Below are 16292 nucleotides of genomic sequence, written 5' to 3'. Positions count from 1 at the left end.
AAGATAGACAAGATGAAAAGGCAGAGGGCTATATACCAGATGAAGGAACAAGAAAAAACCCCAGAAAAACAACTAAATGAAGTGGAGATAGGCAACGTTGCAGAAAAAGAATTCAGAATAATGATAGGGAAGATGATCCAGGACCTCGGAATAAGAATGGAGGCAAAGAGTGAGAAGATGCAAGAAATGATTAACAAAGACCTAGAAGAATTAAAGAACAAACAAACAGAGATGACCAATACAATAACTGAAATGAAAACTACACTAGAAGGAATCAATAGCAGAATAACTGAGGCAGAAGAACGGATAAGTGACCTGGAAGACAGAATGGTGGAATTCACTGCTGCGGAACAGAATAAAGAAAAAAGAATGAAAAGAAATGAAGACAGCCTAAGAGACCTCTGGGACAACATTAAACGCAACAACATTCGCATTATAGGGGTCCCAGAAGGAGAAGAGAGAGAGAAAGGACCAGAGAAAATATTTGAAGAGATTATAGTTGAAAACTTTCCTAACATGGGAAAGGAAATAGCCACCCAAGTCCAGGAAGCGCAGAGAGTCCCATACAGGATAAACCCAAGGAGAAACACGCCGAGACACATAGTAATCAAAATGGCAAAAATTAAAGACAAAGAAAAATTCTTGAAAGCAGCAAGGGAAAAACGACAAATAACATACAAGGGAACTCCCATAAGGTTAACAGCTGATTTCTCAGCAGAAACTCTACAAGCCAGAAGGGAGTGGCATGATATACTTAAAGTGATGAAAGGGAAGAACCTACAACCAAGATTACTCTACCCGGCAAGGATCTCATTTAGATTTGATGGAGAAATCAAAAGCTTTACAGACAAGCAAAAGCTAAGAGAATTCAGCACCACCAAACCAGCTCTACAACAAATGCTAAAGGAACTTCTCTAAGTGGGAAACACAAGAGAAGAAAAGGACCTACAAAAACAAACCCAAAACAATTAAGAAAATGGTCATAGGAACATACATATCGATAATTACCTTAAACGTGAATGGATTAAATGCTCCAACCAAAAGACACAGGCTTGCTGAATGGATACAAAAACAAGACCCATATATATGCTGTCTACAAGAGACCCACTTTAGACCTAGGGACACATACAGACTGAAAGTGAGGGGATGGAAAAAGATATTCCATGCAAATGGAAATCAAAAGAAAGCTGAAGTAGCTATACTCATATCAGATAAAATAGACTTTAAAGTAAAGAATGTTACAAGAGACAAAGAAGGACACTACATAATGATCAAGGGATCAATCCAAGAAGAAGATATAACAATTATAAATATATATGCACCCAACATAGGAGCACCTCAATACATAAGGCAACTGCTAACAGCCATAAAAGAGGAAATCGACAGCAACACAATAATAGTGGGGGACTTTAACACCTCACTTACACCAATGGACAGATCATCCAAAATGAAAATAAATAAGGAAACAGAAGCTTTAAATGACACAATAGACCAGATAGATTTAATTGATATTTATAGGACATTCCATCCAAAAACAGCAGATTACACGTTCTTCTCAAGTGCGCACGGAACATTCTCCAGGATAGATCACATCTTGGGTCACAAATCAAGCCTCAGTAAATTTAAGAAAATTGAAATCATATCAAGCATCTTTTCTGACCACAATGCTATGAGATTAGAAATGAATTACAGGGAAAAAAGACAAACACATGGAGGCTAAACAATACGTTACTAAATAACCAAGAGATCACTGAAGAAATCAAAGAGGAAATCAAAAAATACCTAGAGACAAATGACAATGAAAACACGACGACCCAAAACCTATGGGATGCAGCAAAAGCAGTTCTAAGAGGGAAGTTTATAGCTATACAAGCCTACGTAAAGAAACAAGAAAAATCTCAAGTAAACAATCTAACCTTACACCTAAAGAAACTAGAGAAAGAAGAACAAACAAAACCCAAAGTTAGCAGAAGGAAAGAAATCATAAAGATCAGAGCAGAAATAAATGAAATAGAAACAAAGAAAACAAGAGCAAAGATCAATAAAACTAAAAGCTGGTTCTTTGAGAAGATAAACAAAATTGATAAGCCATTAGCCAGACTCATCAAGAAAAAGAGGGAGAGGACTCAAATCAATAAAATCAGAAATGAAAAAGGAGAAGTTACAACAGACACTGCAGAAATACAAAGCATCCTAAGAGACTACTACAAGCAACTTTATGCCAATAAAATGGACAACCTGGAAGAAATGGACAAATTCTTAGAAAGGTATAACCTTCCAAGACTGAACCAGGAAGAAACAGAAAATATGAACAGACCAATCACAAGCAATGAAATTGAAACTGTGATTAAAAATCTTCCAACAAACAAAAGTCCAGGACCAGATGGCTTCACAGGTGAATTCTATCAAACATTTAGAGAAGAGCTAACACCCATCCTTCTCAAACTCTTCCAAAAAATTGCAGAGGAAGGAACACTCCCAAACTCATTCTATGAGGCCACCATCACCCTGATACCAAAACCAGACAAAGACACTACAAAGAAAGAAAATTACAGACCAATATCACTGATAAATATAGATGCAAAAATCCTCAACAAAATACTAGCAAACAGAATCCAACAACACATTAAAAGGATCATACACCACGATCAAGTGGGATTTATCCCAGGGATGCAAGGATTCTTCAATATACGCAAATCAATCAACGTGATACACCATATTAACAAATTGAAGAATAAAAACCATATGATCATCTCAATAGATGCAGAAAAAGCTTTTGACAAAATTCAACACCCATTTATGATAAAAACTCTCCAGAAAGTGCGCATAGAGGGAACCTACCTCAACATAATAAAGGCCATATATGACAAACCCACAGCAAACATCATTCTCAATGGTGAAAAACTGAAAGCATTTCCTCTAAGATCAGGAATGAGACAAGGATGTCCACTCTCACCACTATTATTCAACATAGTTCTGGAAGTCCTAGCCATGGCAATCAGAGAAGAAAAAGAAATAAAAGGAATACAAATTGGAAAAGAAGAAGTAAAACTGTCACTGTTTGCGGATGACACGATATTATACATAGAGAATCCTAAAAATGCCACCAGAAAACTGCTAGAGCTAATTAATGAATATGGTAAAGTTGCAGGATACAAAATTAATGCACAGAAATCTCTTGCATTCCTATACACTAATGATGAAAAATCTGAAAGAGAAATTATGGAAACACTCCCATTTACCATTGCAACAAAAAGAATAAAATACCTAGGAATAAACCTACCTAGCGAGACAAAAGACCTGTATGCAGAAAACTATAAGACACTGATGAAAGAAATTAAAGATGATACCAACAGATGGAGAGATATACCATGTTCTTGGATTGGAAGAATCAACATTGTGAAAATGACTATACTACCCAAAGTAATCTACAGATTCAATGCAATCCCTATCAAATTACCAATGGCATTTTTTACGGAACTAGAACAAATCATCTTAAAATTTGTATGGAGACACAAAAGACCCCGAATAGCCAAAGCAGTCTTGAGGGAAAAAAACGGAGCTGGAGGAATCAGACTCCCTGACTTCAGACTATACTACAAAGCTACAGTAATCAAGACAATATGGTGCTGGCACAAAAACAGAAACATAGACCAATGGAACAAGATAGAAAGCCCAGAGATAAACCCACGCACCTATGGAAAACTAATCTATGACAAAGGAGGCAAAGATATACAATGGAGAAAAGACAGCCTCTTCAATAAGTGGTGCTGGGAAAACTGGACAGTTACATGTAAAAGAATGAAATTAGAATACTCCCTAACACCATACACAAAAATAAACTCAAAATGGATTCGAGACCTAAGTGTAAGACTGGACACTATAAAACTCTTAGAGGAAAACATAGGAAGAACACTCTTTGACATAAATCACAGCAAGATCCTTTTTGACCCACCTCCTAGAGAAATGGAAATAAAAACAAAAATAAACAAATGGGACCTAATGAAACTTCAAAGCTTTTGCACAGCAAAGGAAACCATAAACAAGATGAAAAGACAACCCTCAGAATGGGAGAAAATATTTGCAAACAAATCAACGGACAAAGCGCTCAATATTAAAGAAACAAACACCCCAATCCAAAAATGGGCAGAAGACCTAAATAGACATTTCTCCAAAGAAGACATACAGACGGCCACGAAGCACATGAAAAGATGTTCAACATCACTAATTATTAGAGAAATGCAAATCAAAACTACAATGAGGTATCACCTCACACCAGTTAGAATGGGCATCATCAGAAAATCTACAAACAACAAGTGCTCGAGAGGGTGTGGAGAAAAGGGAACCCTCTTGCACTGTTTGTGGGAATGTAAATTGATACAGCCACTATGGAGAACAATATGGAGGTTCCTTAAAAAACTAAAAATAGAATTACCATATGACCCAGCAATCCCACTACCGGGCATATACCCAGAGAAAACCGTAATTCAAAAAGACACATGCACCCGAATGTTCATTGCAGCACTATTTACAATAGCCAGGTCATGGAAGCAACCTAAATGCCCATCAACAGACGAATGGATAAAGAAGATGTGGTACATATATACAATGGAATATTACTCAGCCATAAAAAGGAACAAAATTGAGTCATTTGTTGAGACGTGGATGGATCTAGAGACTGTCATACAGAGTGAAGTAAGTCAGAAAGAGAAAAACAAATATCGTATATTAACGCATGTATGTGGAACCTAGAAAAATGGTACAGATGAGCCGGTTTGCAGGGCAGAAGTTGAGACACAGATGTAGAGAACGGACATATGGACACCAAGGGGGGAAAACTGCGGTGGGGTGGGGATGGTGGTGTGCTGAATTGGGCGATTGGGATTGACATGTATACACTGATGTGTATAAAATTGATGCCTAATAAGAACCTGCAGTATAAAAAAACAAACAAAACAACTCATACTAAACTTTCATTGGGTTATTTGTATGGAAATATGTTAATATAAGTGTTTCAGACATTACATGAAATTTCTAAAAATCTTATATGTTCTGGTATAATGTTATAAGTCATAATCCTAGTTATTACCTTAAAATGTATATCTCAGAAATAACTAATTTTCTTGTCAACTGCATTATTATGAACTTTCATCAAATCTTTAACTGTGGTCATTTTTAAGTCTTTTGTCATTTCCAGACAGTTCTGGGTGTACTCTGATGCTTTTGTAAATATGTTCTTATAAAAGGGTTTCATCTTCAGGAAGTTCATGGAAAAGACTCTGACAAGTACAGGTTTCTGGTAACTGACTGTACTGCTGAACTGAATGAATAAGCATTTTCAGAACTCTAATGAAAAACTGATGAACTCATAAAAGTGCTAACAAAAGATCAAGATAAAAAAAAATTAATTACATGGGACTGAGTGAACTGATGAGGATGAGTATAATTTTTGTGACTTTCTGTCTGAATTAAAAAAAAAAAAATCCCACAAGGACTCAGAGGCAAAGAATATACAAATCAATTTTCACTGCAAAGTAAAGGAGCTGTTACAGTGGAGGATTACTGGACTGAATGTCAATATTATGACATAGTATTAGTGTGTTTCATGTTTGGTAATTGCAATCATTGTTGCTTTTGCTGTGGTCATCCATGTACAATGCTTGGTGTCAGTCTATTTATCTCTTGTAAAAATAAAATACAGTGTGTGTGTGTGGAAAAAAAAAAAAAAGAAATCAGATTCAAAGAGAACCTGAGCAATTAACCTCTCAGAGCCTCTGTTGTTGGGAACACTGAAAAAGATCCATGCTTATTAGAGAGTTTACAACAATACACAACACCTAAGAGCTTCTCAGTACAAGTTAATGAAAATTTGAATTGAATTTAGAAAAGCATTTCTAGGCAAAAATAATTAAGCAATAAGTAAAATTATGGGGGGTGGAGCATGGGTCTTGAAAGAGCCAACTACTCTGGCTATTCAAAATTAACTGGAAACTTGTGGCTTGGGACTGGAAAAATCAGACTCCCCGGTGCCCATTTAAAAAAAAAAAAAAAATTACCTGTCAAAAATATTTCCATTTTGGCTTAGAAGAGAAGGCTTATTGATTTTAGCCATACCCTCTCATTGGCTCTAGTGTCAGTTCTAAACTTCTTTTCTTCTCTCTGTCTGCCCTATCAGCTCTCCATTATTTATCAGCTTTTTGGCCATTTTCCTGGGATATTAATATTTAAGGGATGATTTTGGTCTAGTTTAACCTGTAAAGGGAGTTTTCTTCTGTAATAAATAGTTGACTCTCATTGCACAAAAACTCTAAAGCATAGTATAGATAAGCGCTTTTACCTCTTTAGACTCACTAGACACTATCAACGTAGCAAAAATATTTTAAAAATATGTTTTCCACTAAAATACATGAATAGATCATCTTAAGTCACATAACATAGGTTTTTAAAATTCAGTCTGAATGTAAAATTGATTATTCCCTCCTTTATGCCCTCTCTTCTCTTTAAAGACCTCTATCCTGTTATCTACAGGATTTATTTGTTTATATATTTGTTTTCCAGATCCCTAATTGAGCTCTTTGTATCTATTCATTGTCATATCCACCATGCATAATGTAACTCCTGACATAAAGCTCTTCAGCACATTTGTTTTGGATAGATTAATAATTCCAACAGGTACTACTAAGAGATTTTTTTTTTGAACTTCAAATGAGATAATGTTAATCCATCTATTTTTGTTTAGATTAGATATTTTATGGCATGGGGCCTACCTTGGAGATGTAGAGAAAGACTTCAGAGTGGAAGTGTGCTTCACCTGTTAGTCCTTCCTTAAGAGCTTTGGCAGACTCTTCGTATATTAACAGGAAATAGGGCCAGTAGAGTTAGCCTTTTACTGCCATGGATAATTTAAAAGAACTATATTGTCAAAGCATTGTAGGTTCTCATTTCGTGACTCCTGTGGAAATAGCCTTCAGAAGTAAGTGGTGTCCTCTGTTTGCTGTATCTATGAAGGTTTAACGACTTTGACTAGATTGTATATTTACTTGGAAATATTCAAACTTTTCGGGATGTTAAAACCTTTCTTCTTAAGGTAATTATAATGTTCAGACAGTATTTGGGACTCTGCCTGTCTGTGGTTTGTGATAATACAGCAAATGACACCAAGAGATGTAAGAGATTCTGTTGGGTTGTTGGGTTGATGCTCATAACGAGAAGAGTGGATTATCCCACAGAAGCAGTGAGAGTGATTTTTAGAAGGAAACTATTACTTAATGTTTACCATAGAGCAAACATTTGAGAGATGTTGACATTAGCTTACATGTTTTATTTTTTTTCTTTATTAGTATTATATGTAGATGTGGAATCTGATTTTCACGCTAAAGTTCCTGTTGTGGTGTGCAAAGATCGGAAAAGGTTGGTAACAATGAAGAGAAAATAAAGTTTTTAAAAAAAAATTAACAACAACCAAGTATGCAGTGGATATCTGTAAGAGAGAAGAGTTTTGTTTTAGATTTCTCCTTGGATTAATTTGACTAAGCTAGTTTCTATTTATTAAAATTAGCAAGCCTGCTAAAAGCATGTGAACAAGAAATGGAGTTATTAGAGAGTTAAAAATAAAACATTCTAATGCAAAACTTTTCATTTGTTTATTCACCCAACAGTATTGAGCATTTACTATATGTTAGGTACTGCTTTGCTTATTTCAAACATAAATAAGAAATAGACTCTCTTCTCAAGGATCTATTAGAATCTAGTTTTTAGTTCACTGAAATTCAAGGAGTCATTGAAGATTGATCTTCGCTTTCTATTCAGATATTTATAGGACTGAGAGAGCAACATGCCTTTGACAAAGGAAACTAAAATAATTGTATTTGAAACCAATGTGGGAGAGATGGAAACAATACAGAAATAATAATGTATTCTTTTATTGATTATTAATTATTATTTCTTACATTTTAAGATTACTCTGTTTTCTTATTCAAAGCTAGAAGAGTCTTTGGAGATCTAGTTCAACTTCCTTATTTTCTAAATTAGAAAATTGAGACCTGGAGTGATTAAGTGATTTGTCCAAATTCAAATTATTCAGGGGAAAATCAGAATTGGAATAGAGGTATTCTGACTTCTAGTGTTTTTCCTACCACATTGTGTCAAATTGCCTCTGCGGCAACCTCAGTCACATTCTTTTCCCTGCCACAAAAATGTTTCTTCTACAATTCTGTCACTTTGTTTAAGGTAGCTCCTGTTTTCACTTACATATAAGCATTACTTGTGGATTAATAGATAAATTCTTTCTGATCTCTAATCTGAAAATAGCATATCAATAAAGTCATGAAAGCTTGGATAGGAAAAATTAGAGTCAAGAAGTATAGCTAGTCAGTTCAGTATTTCATTTTTTGTTTTTATCATGTGCAAAGCAAAAAGAATGGACTAGGAAGGTATGTTGTACTATTTGACATTGATGATATCAATGTCTTTCCCCTCACATAAATCAAGTTTTGGTGACTCTTAATGCTGCTTTTGAAATTAATTTTTCATGAACTTAAATATTAAATACTAAGTGAGGTTAAAATTTATTTCTGAAGTATAAATGAAGAGTTAAAACATCTTTAATTTGTATGGAACTCTAGTGATGGAAATGATAATATAGTTTTCTATTAGCTCTAAGTTTATTAAAACATTTGTTTTTATTATGACTTCTTAGGTGTTAATTGTGGTGACTGGAAAGGATAGCCACAGGATTTGAAGTATTCTGGTTTTTAAGGTATAAGTACAGTGAAAATTTGTTTCTTTCTCATTCACAGTGGTTTACTTTGTAGAGTGAGTGCAGGAAATGATATGGCATGCCTCACTACTGATTTACTTGCTGCTCTTGGCAAAATGGAACCTGTCTTTACTCCCTTGGTGTTAGCCTTTCGCTATTGGGCTAAGGTAAGTGGAACAGAGGAAAAAAGTACTTAACATTTAAGATAACTGAGGCTTTTTCTTGCACTAACATGTAACATAAATCATAATAATGTGGGGACAAAATAGTTATCTGTGGACGGAAAGTGGTGTGGCAGGTTCTGATAATGGACATGAAAATAAAGTTTCATAGGCATGTAGAGTTTATTAATATATTTTAGAATGTTTAATTATTATACTTTATTCTCTTTTATGCAGTGTAGTAATATTCTCTTTCACATCTTAGTATTTGAGACTCAAGTTTTCACTCTTATTGTAAGGTTGTAAGGTTGTAAGATATGATTATGCAAGTTAAGATTCTTTTGTTAGCATATTTTTTCCCAGTCTCTGTCTTAGAACATTATTCTCTTTCCTCTAAATTATTGGTAACCTGCAGCAATTTCTTTCTTTTTTTTTTTTTTAATGAATTTATTTACTTATTTTTGGCTGCGTTGGGTCTTTTGTTGCTGCGCACGGGCTTTCTCTAGTTGCGGCGAGTGGGGACTCCTCTTCATTGTGGTGAGCGGGCTTCTCATTGCGGTGGCTTCTCTTGTTGCGGAACGTGGGCTCTAGGCGCATGGGTTCAGTAGTTGTGGCTCATGGGCTATAGAGCTCAGGCTCAGTAGTTGTGGCACACGGGCTTAGTTGCTTCGTGGCATGTGGGATCTTCCTGGACCAGGGCTCAAACCCCTGCCCCCTGCATTGGCAGGCGGATTCTTAACCACTGCGCCACCAGGGAAATCCCACCTGCAGCAATTTCTGAATGGCCAACTGCTAAGAATCCGTTATCTAAGTTTCCTAAATTAGAATTAACATATTATTAAAGGCTGTGGTTCCCCCTGTGCTCCAGGTTACCCCTTGGAGGTGGCGAGGAGTTGTAAATATCAGTCCAAATGACTAGAGAGAGAGAGGTTTTAGTTTTTTTATATAGTATTCATCAGTGTAGTATTCATTACTTGTTAGACTAATGATGAGTAAATTCTCTGTCTTACACAAAGAAGATGAATTAAAGGGGTAGTGGTGGAGTGATAACTTGAGAACAAAAACAGCCAGAGGATTCTTTTAGAAATAATTTGTCTCGACTTTTGATTCTCCCCATAGTTGGGACAGAACCAGCTGTCTGAGTAAGGAACAGCTTGAAAAGTATGGAACAGTCAGAAAGCCTAAGTTGGGGTGTCTTCATACCTAACACCTTTGTGTTTGCTATTCCCTTCATCTAAAATGTTCTTACCCCACATATCCAGAATGCTTCACTCTTTTACTTTTTTTCAAGTTTCTGCTCAAATTTCATCTTACCAGAGTTTCCTGGACCACCCTGTATAAAATAGCATTGCCTCCATCACTCTCTCTGCCTTTACCCTGCTTTATTTTGTTCATAGCACTTACTGCCACCTGCCATACATATTCATATGTTTGTTTGTGATCTGTTTTCGTCCATGAAATTTTAAACCCTGCAAGGATAGGAATTTTAGTCTGTTTTATTTATTCACGGCTGGTCCTAGTGCTTCTTATTTTACTGTGCCAGTGCAGAGTAGGCATTTAATAAATATTTGGTGAATACATGGCCCAGTTCTTCAGAAAGATTGTTAATCCTTGGAAGTGAATCTGGAGAGATTATTTCAAAAGTGGTATGAGATAATGAATGAGAATATACTTTGAATTCTAAAATGCTACACAAATCTTTTTTGTTCAATTGGCAAGTGAGATTATTTAAACAACGATAAGTCAGCAAGGACAGGACTGGTGTGACAACCCTAGTAACTAAAGTTTCTCAGAGTATGGGATGAGACTGGTAGACAAGGCCCAGCTATTACTCAGGAAACTAAGTTTATCAACTCCAGGAAGGTTAGTGGCTTCATAAGGAATGAAGGAATAAATAGCTGCCTCTGGGATTGTACTATTTAATTATGCCTTAATTTTTTGGTGGTCATAAATAGTCTTAGTTTTCTCACACACTTCTTTTGTTCTTTTAAGTAAGTAGACTGTGTTAGAAGACTATAAATGGTATTCAGCTTATTTTCATTTGGGGAAAAAAAAGTGGCCTATAAACTTTGTTTCCTAAAGTGGCTCTTTGAAAAGGTTACTCAAATTTATATTGATTCTAAACATACCAATCAGTGAAGGACACTAAAAAATGTGTTACAAAGCTGGTTGCAGAGTGGTTCCTTTCTGTTTCCAACAGAAGGATGTGTCTCATTTTTGGCAGCTGTGTTAGTTGCAAAGAGCTTTTCCCAATGGTTTTCATTTTCTGAGTTTATTGTAAGAAACCGAGAAATGATTCCTCTCAAATAATTCTTCTCAAAGATTTTTTTCCAACAGCTTTATTTATCTTGAAGTTTTAATCCACATTGTACGTTATTTAGTAAAGCACAGATTTTCCACGATTTGAGGGTTCAGAAAAATTGTAGTATATGAATATAATTTATTCTTGTAATTGATATCATGAGATTGCTGTTGATTGTTCTCTGGCTGTCTCCACTCTTAAGTAGCTATATTCTTAGCATCCTACTAATAAGAAATTGTTTTCTGGGAAAGCCTATTAATACTCTGGGCAGCAAAACTCTTAGCCTTATCAGTCCATTATAGTCAAGTTTCCTGACTCAGAGCCACTTTTTGTGGTTAACATAAGAATTAATTTTAGCAATATCTGACATCTAAAAGAGATTCCTGGGGTTTTTACTTTATTTTTATTTTTTATTGTATATATTTAAGGTATACAACTTGGTGATTTGATATATGTATACATTGTGAAATAATCAGTCAAGCTAATTAACATATCTGGTACCTCACATAGTTACCATTTTAGTTACCTTTTTTGTGTGTGTAGTGAGAAAACACTTGAGATCTAACTTCTTAACAAATTTCAAGTATATAGTACAGTATGGTTAACTATAGTCACCACACTATACATTAGATCACCATAACTTATTTATCTTGTGTAACTGAAATTTTATACCCCTTGACCAACATCTTCCCATTTCCCTCTACCCCAGCCTCCAGTAGCCACCAATCTCTTCGCTTCTAATTAGTTTGACTATTTTAGATTCCACATATAAGTGAGATATAACATTTGTCTTTCTGTGCCTGTCTTATTTCACTTAGCATAAATAATGTCCTCTAGGTCTATCTGTATTGTCGCAAATGGCAGAATTTCCTTCTTTTTTTAAGGCTAAATAATGTTTCATTGTGTGTATATAGCACATTTCCTTTATCCATTTATCTGTCTATAGACATTTAGGTTATTTCCATATCTTGGCTGTGAGATTTCTGTGTTTTAAGAGCTGTCTGTTAAACTACCTCAGTGTTTGTCCTCTGTGAGATGTCTGATAGTGTTAACAGCTTACATGAGCAGCTCCTTATAGTTGCAAAGAAGTTTCTGGTTAACTTGACTTATTCATTAGGCAGCATACCCTTTGTCCTAATACCCTGGATAAATGAGAATTTATTCTAGTGGAATATTTCGAGCTCTTTTTCAAATTTATTTATTTATTTAAATTTATTTATTATTTATTTATTTATGGCTGTGTTGGGTCTTCGTTGCTGTGCGCGGGCTTTCTCTAGTTGCAGCAAGTGGGGGCTACTCTTCGTTGCGGTGCATGGGCTTCTCACTGTGGTCGCTTCTTTTGCTGCGGAGCACGGGCTCTAGCTGCACAGGCTTCAGTAGTTGTGGCATGTGGGCTTAGTTGCTCCATGGCATGTGGGATCTTCCCAGACCAGGGATCAAACCCCTGTCCCCTGCATTGGCAGGCGGATTCTTAACCACTGCGCCACCAGGGAAGTCCTAAGCTCTTTTTATAAGTGCTTTTATCTTTTATTTCAAATTATATTCTTAAATTTACTAAGCCATGAAGGCTTTAGCGATTATGCTACGTCTTTATTATGTAAAGAAGAAAATAATAACAGTCCAGTTACAGACTGATCTTACTTAAGTAAATGCAAAAGTCTAAATAAAATATAAGAAAGTGGGGACTTCCCTGGTGGCGCAATGGTTAAGAATCCGCCTGCTAATGCAGGGGACGCGGGTTTGAGCCCTGGTCTGGGAGGATCCCACATGCCGCGGAGCAGCTGGGCCCGTGAGCCACAACTACTGAGCCTGCGTGTCTGGAGCCTGTGCTCCGCAACGGGAGAGGCCGCAATAGTGAGAGGCCCGCGCACTGCGATGAAGAGTGACCCCCGCTCGCCGCAACTGGAGAGAGCCCTCGCACAGAAACGAAGACCCAACACAACCAAAAATAAATAAATAAATAAATAAATTTATAAAAAAAAAAAAAGTGAATTGCTCAAGCCATATGTGTTAAAATAAGGAATATTACAGAGATGTTCATCAATTATGTTATACATTGTTTTGGAGATTTAAAAAATGCAACAAGGGGCTTCCCTGGTGGTGCAGTGCTTGAGAATCTGCCTGCTAATGCAGAGGACATGGGTTCAAGTCCTGGTTTGGGAAGATCCCACATGCCGCGGAGCAACTAGGCCCGTGAGCCACAATTACTGAGCCTGCGCATCTGGAGCCTGTGCTCCGCAACAAGAGAGGCCACGATAGTGAGAGGCCCACGCGCCGCGATGAAGAGTGGCCCCTGCTTGCCGCGACTAGAGAGAGCCCTCGCACAGAAACGAAGACCCAACACAGCCAAAAATAAATAAATAAGTAAAAAAAATTGAATATTAAAAAAAAATGCAACAAGGAAAGAAAATGAAGTAATGAATGTAAATATTAGAAAAACAATAAGATGTTCTCTTTGCTAATGATATGATTGTATATCTAGAAAACCCTAGTTAAAAACTGCTAGAATTTGTGATGACTAAATACACTATAAACATACAAAAATCAGTAGCTTTTCTCTGTCATAAAAATAATCTTATAGAATAGAAGCAGGGAAAAATATTATCTTCATGACAGTGACACAAATTATAAAATACTAATGAATAAATTTAATAAGTGTACAGGAAGAAAATTGTATTATTGAATGGTGAAAACAAAATCTGAACAAATTTATTTATTGAGCAGACATTTGTTAAATGCTTCCTATGTGCTAAATACTGTTCTTAGGTGTTGGAAACATCTAACAAGATGTACTGAGTCCCACTGTCACGAAGCTTACGTACTTTTGGAAGAATCAGACAGTAAACAAATATATAAATAACACAATATCTGGTAGAATTTAGTGCCATTAAAATGAGGTGATGTGATAAGTGAGTGACATTTCACTGGATGGTCAGGGAAGTCTCTTTGAGGATGTGATATATAAACTCTGACCAGCATAACCAGCCACTTGATCGTCTCAGGGAATAGCATCCAAGCGATAGCTAGTAAAAAGCCTCTAAGGTGAGAATGAGCTCTTAAGGAGCAGAAAAAGGCAAGAGTGACTGGAATGAAGCGAGTGAGAGTGAAAGTTGTAGAGGATGAGGTTAGACAGACACTTCCAGTGGTAAGGAACTTGTATTTTAATTACATTGGGAAAGCACAGGATAAGTTTTAAAAGCAGTGTATGACTTGACGTGATTTATGCTTGGAAAAGGTCTTTTGGGGGTAAAGAGTAGAAATAGGGAACCCAGTGAACAGGCTGTTGTGGTAGATCAGCTAGAGAGGATAATGATCTGTGCTAGGTTAGAATGGATATGAAGCCAAGTAGACAGATTTGGGATAAGTTTTGGAAGTAGGACTTGGAGAGGTAATGGATGCAAGAGGTGAGGGAAAGTGAGTAATTGATGACAACTCCTAAATTTTTGGAAAACGCAAATACACCAAGTTATTGGATAGGGAGATGATATCCCTAAAATGTAAAGTCTTCTTAAATTAATTTTCAAATGTACAATAATTTCAATTAGAATTACCAAGAATTGGGGAAAAAAATTATAATGTAGTCTTAAAGTTAGTATGGAAGAATAAATGTTTGAGAGAAGCCAAAATAATTCAGAAAAAGAAAACTAGTGAAGGAGGATGTACTTTACCACTATAAAACTGCTTTAGTAAGTGTATACCATTGCATAGGAATAGACAAGTAGATCTGTGGAACAGAATAGAAAGCCCATAAGTAGGTCCTAGTGTAAATGAGATTTTAATCTATGAAAAGAATAAAAGATTTCAGTGAGAAAACAATGGTTTATTTAATAAATGGTTCTGTCAGAACTGTATCTTTCTTGAAGAAAATAATGTTGGACCCTTAGCACACTAAATGCAAAAATAAATTCCACTCAAATGAAAATTCAAAATTTTAGAAGAAAATGTAAGAGTATGTATATGTAACCTGTGGATTGGAGAAACATCTTTACCATGGTAGGAAACCTAGAAGATATAAGCATATTTAACTATTTATATAAACAATACATTTTATATGATAAAAAGTACCATAAATGATGCCAAAGCAGATTCGGAAAAAATAACATTTTTCAAATGCATATATCAGATATAAAGAGTTATTATTTATAACATAAAGAACACGTACAAATCAATATGTATTGATTAAAATAGAAAAACTGGCAAAAAATTTAATAGTTCAGAAAAGAGCAAATCCAAATGGTTAGTAAATACATGAAAATTTGTATAACCTCTTAGCATCAAGGAAATGCAAACTGAAGTAACTATTAGATATTATATCTCACCCATCTTGTTGACAATTCTTTTAAAGTGGTAACACTTGTACACCTGAAACTAACACAACTTTGTAAATCACCTATACTTTAATTAAAAAGAAAAAATAAAAAAAATAGGGACTTCCCTGGTGGCGCAGTGGTTAAGACTCTGCGCTCCCAATGCAGGGTGCCTGCGTTCGATCCCTGGTCAGGAAACTAGATTCCACATACATGCTGCAACTAAGGAGCCCTCCGGCCGCAACTAAGGAGCACATGTGCTGCAACTAAGGAGCAGGCGAGCCGCAACGAAGACCCAGCACAACCAAATAAATAAGTAAATAAAATAAATATTTAAAGAAAAAAAAGGTTGTAACACCTAGTATTGGGAAGCATGTGTATACATTCTTGTTACTTATGAAAAGAGAAATTTCTGTACTGATTTTGGAAAACAATCTTATAATATTTGTTAGAATTTAAATATATCACATTTTAAAATCCAGCAAACACATTCCTGGGAATATAGCTCATAGAAATGAGCCACCAGTATTTAGGAAAATGTATAAGGATAAATATTACAGGACTGTTTAAAGTGGCAAAATTGGGAACAAAATGTGGAAGTCCTTGGCTGAGGGAACTATTGAATAACCATCCACATCATAGGCTATAATTTAACCATTTTAAAAAATGTGTTGACTAAGAGGGACTTTCTTGGTGCATTGTTAAGGGAGAAGAGTAATATACAGAGAGATGTCTATTTTGGTAAAACAGTGACAAAAACTATA

The 16292-nt window shown here is 35.7% G+C and overlaps 1 protein-coding gene across 8 annotated transcripts in view; it reads left to right on the top strand.

Annotated features, from left to right (window-relative positions):
* TUT4 (terminal uridylyl transferase 4) overlaps window positions 1–16292 on the top strand; it is a 155610-nt gene that overhangs the window by 92243 nt on the left and 47075 nt on the right. For all 8 annotated transcript variants that reach the window (XM_059922538.1, XM_059922493.1, XM_059922489.1 and 5 more), the window contains exons 8-9: window positions 7341–7410; window positions 8799–8925. In XM_059922538.1, coding sequence (XP_059778521.1) covers window positions 7341–7410; window positions 8799–8925 — 197 coding nt within the window. The remainder of the gene's footprint in view (window positions 1–7340; window positions 7411–8798; window positions 8926–16292) is intronic.

The sequence above is a fragment of the Balaenoptera ricei genome, chromosome 1, assembly GCF_028023285.1.
Source record: "Balaenoptera ricei isolate mBalRic1 chromosome 1, mBalRic1.hap2, whole genome shotgun sequence".
NCBI classification, from domain to species: Eukaryota; Metazoa; Chordata; class Mammalia; order Artiodactyla; family Balaenopteridae; genus Balaenoptera; species Balaenoptera ricei.
This window is presented reverse-complemented; position numbering and strand designations above follow the sequence as displayed.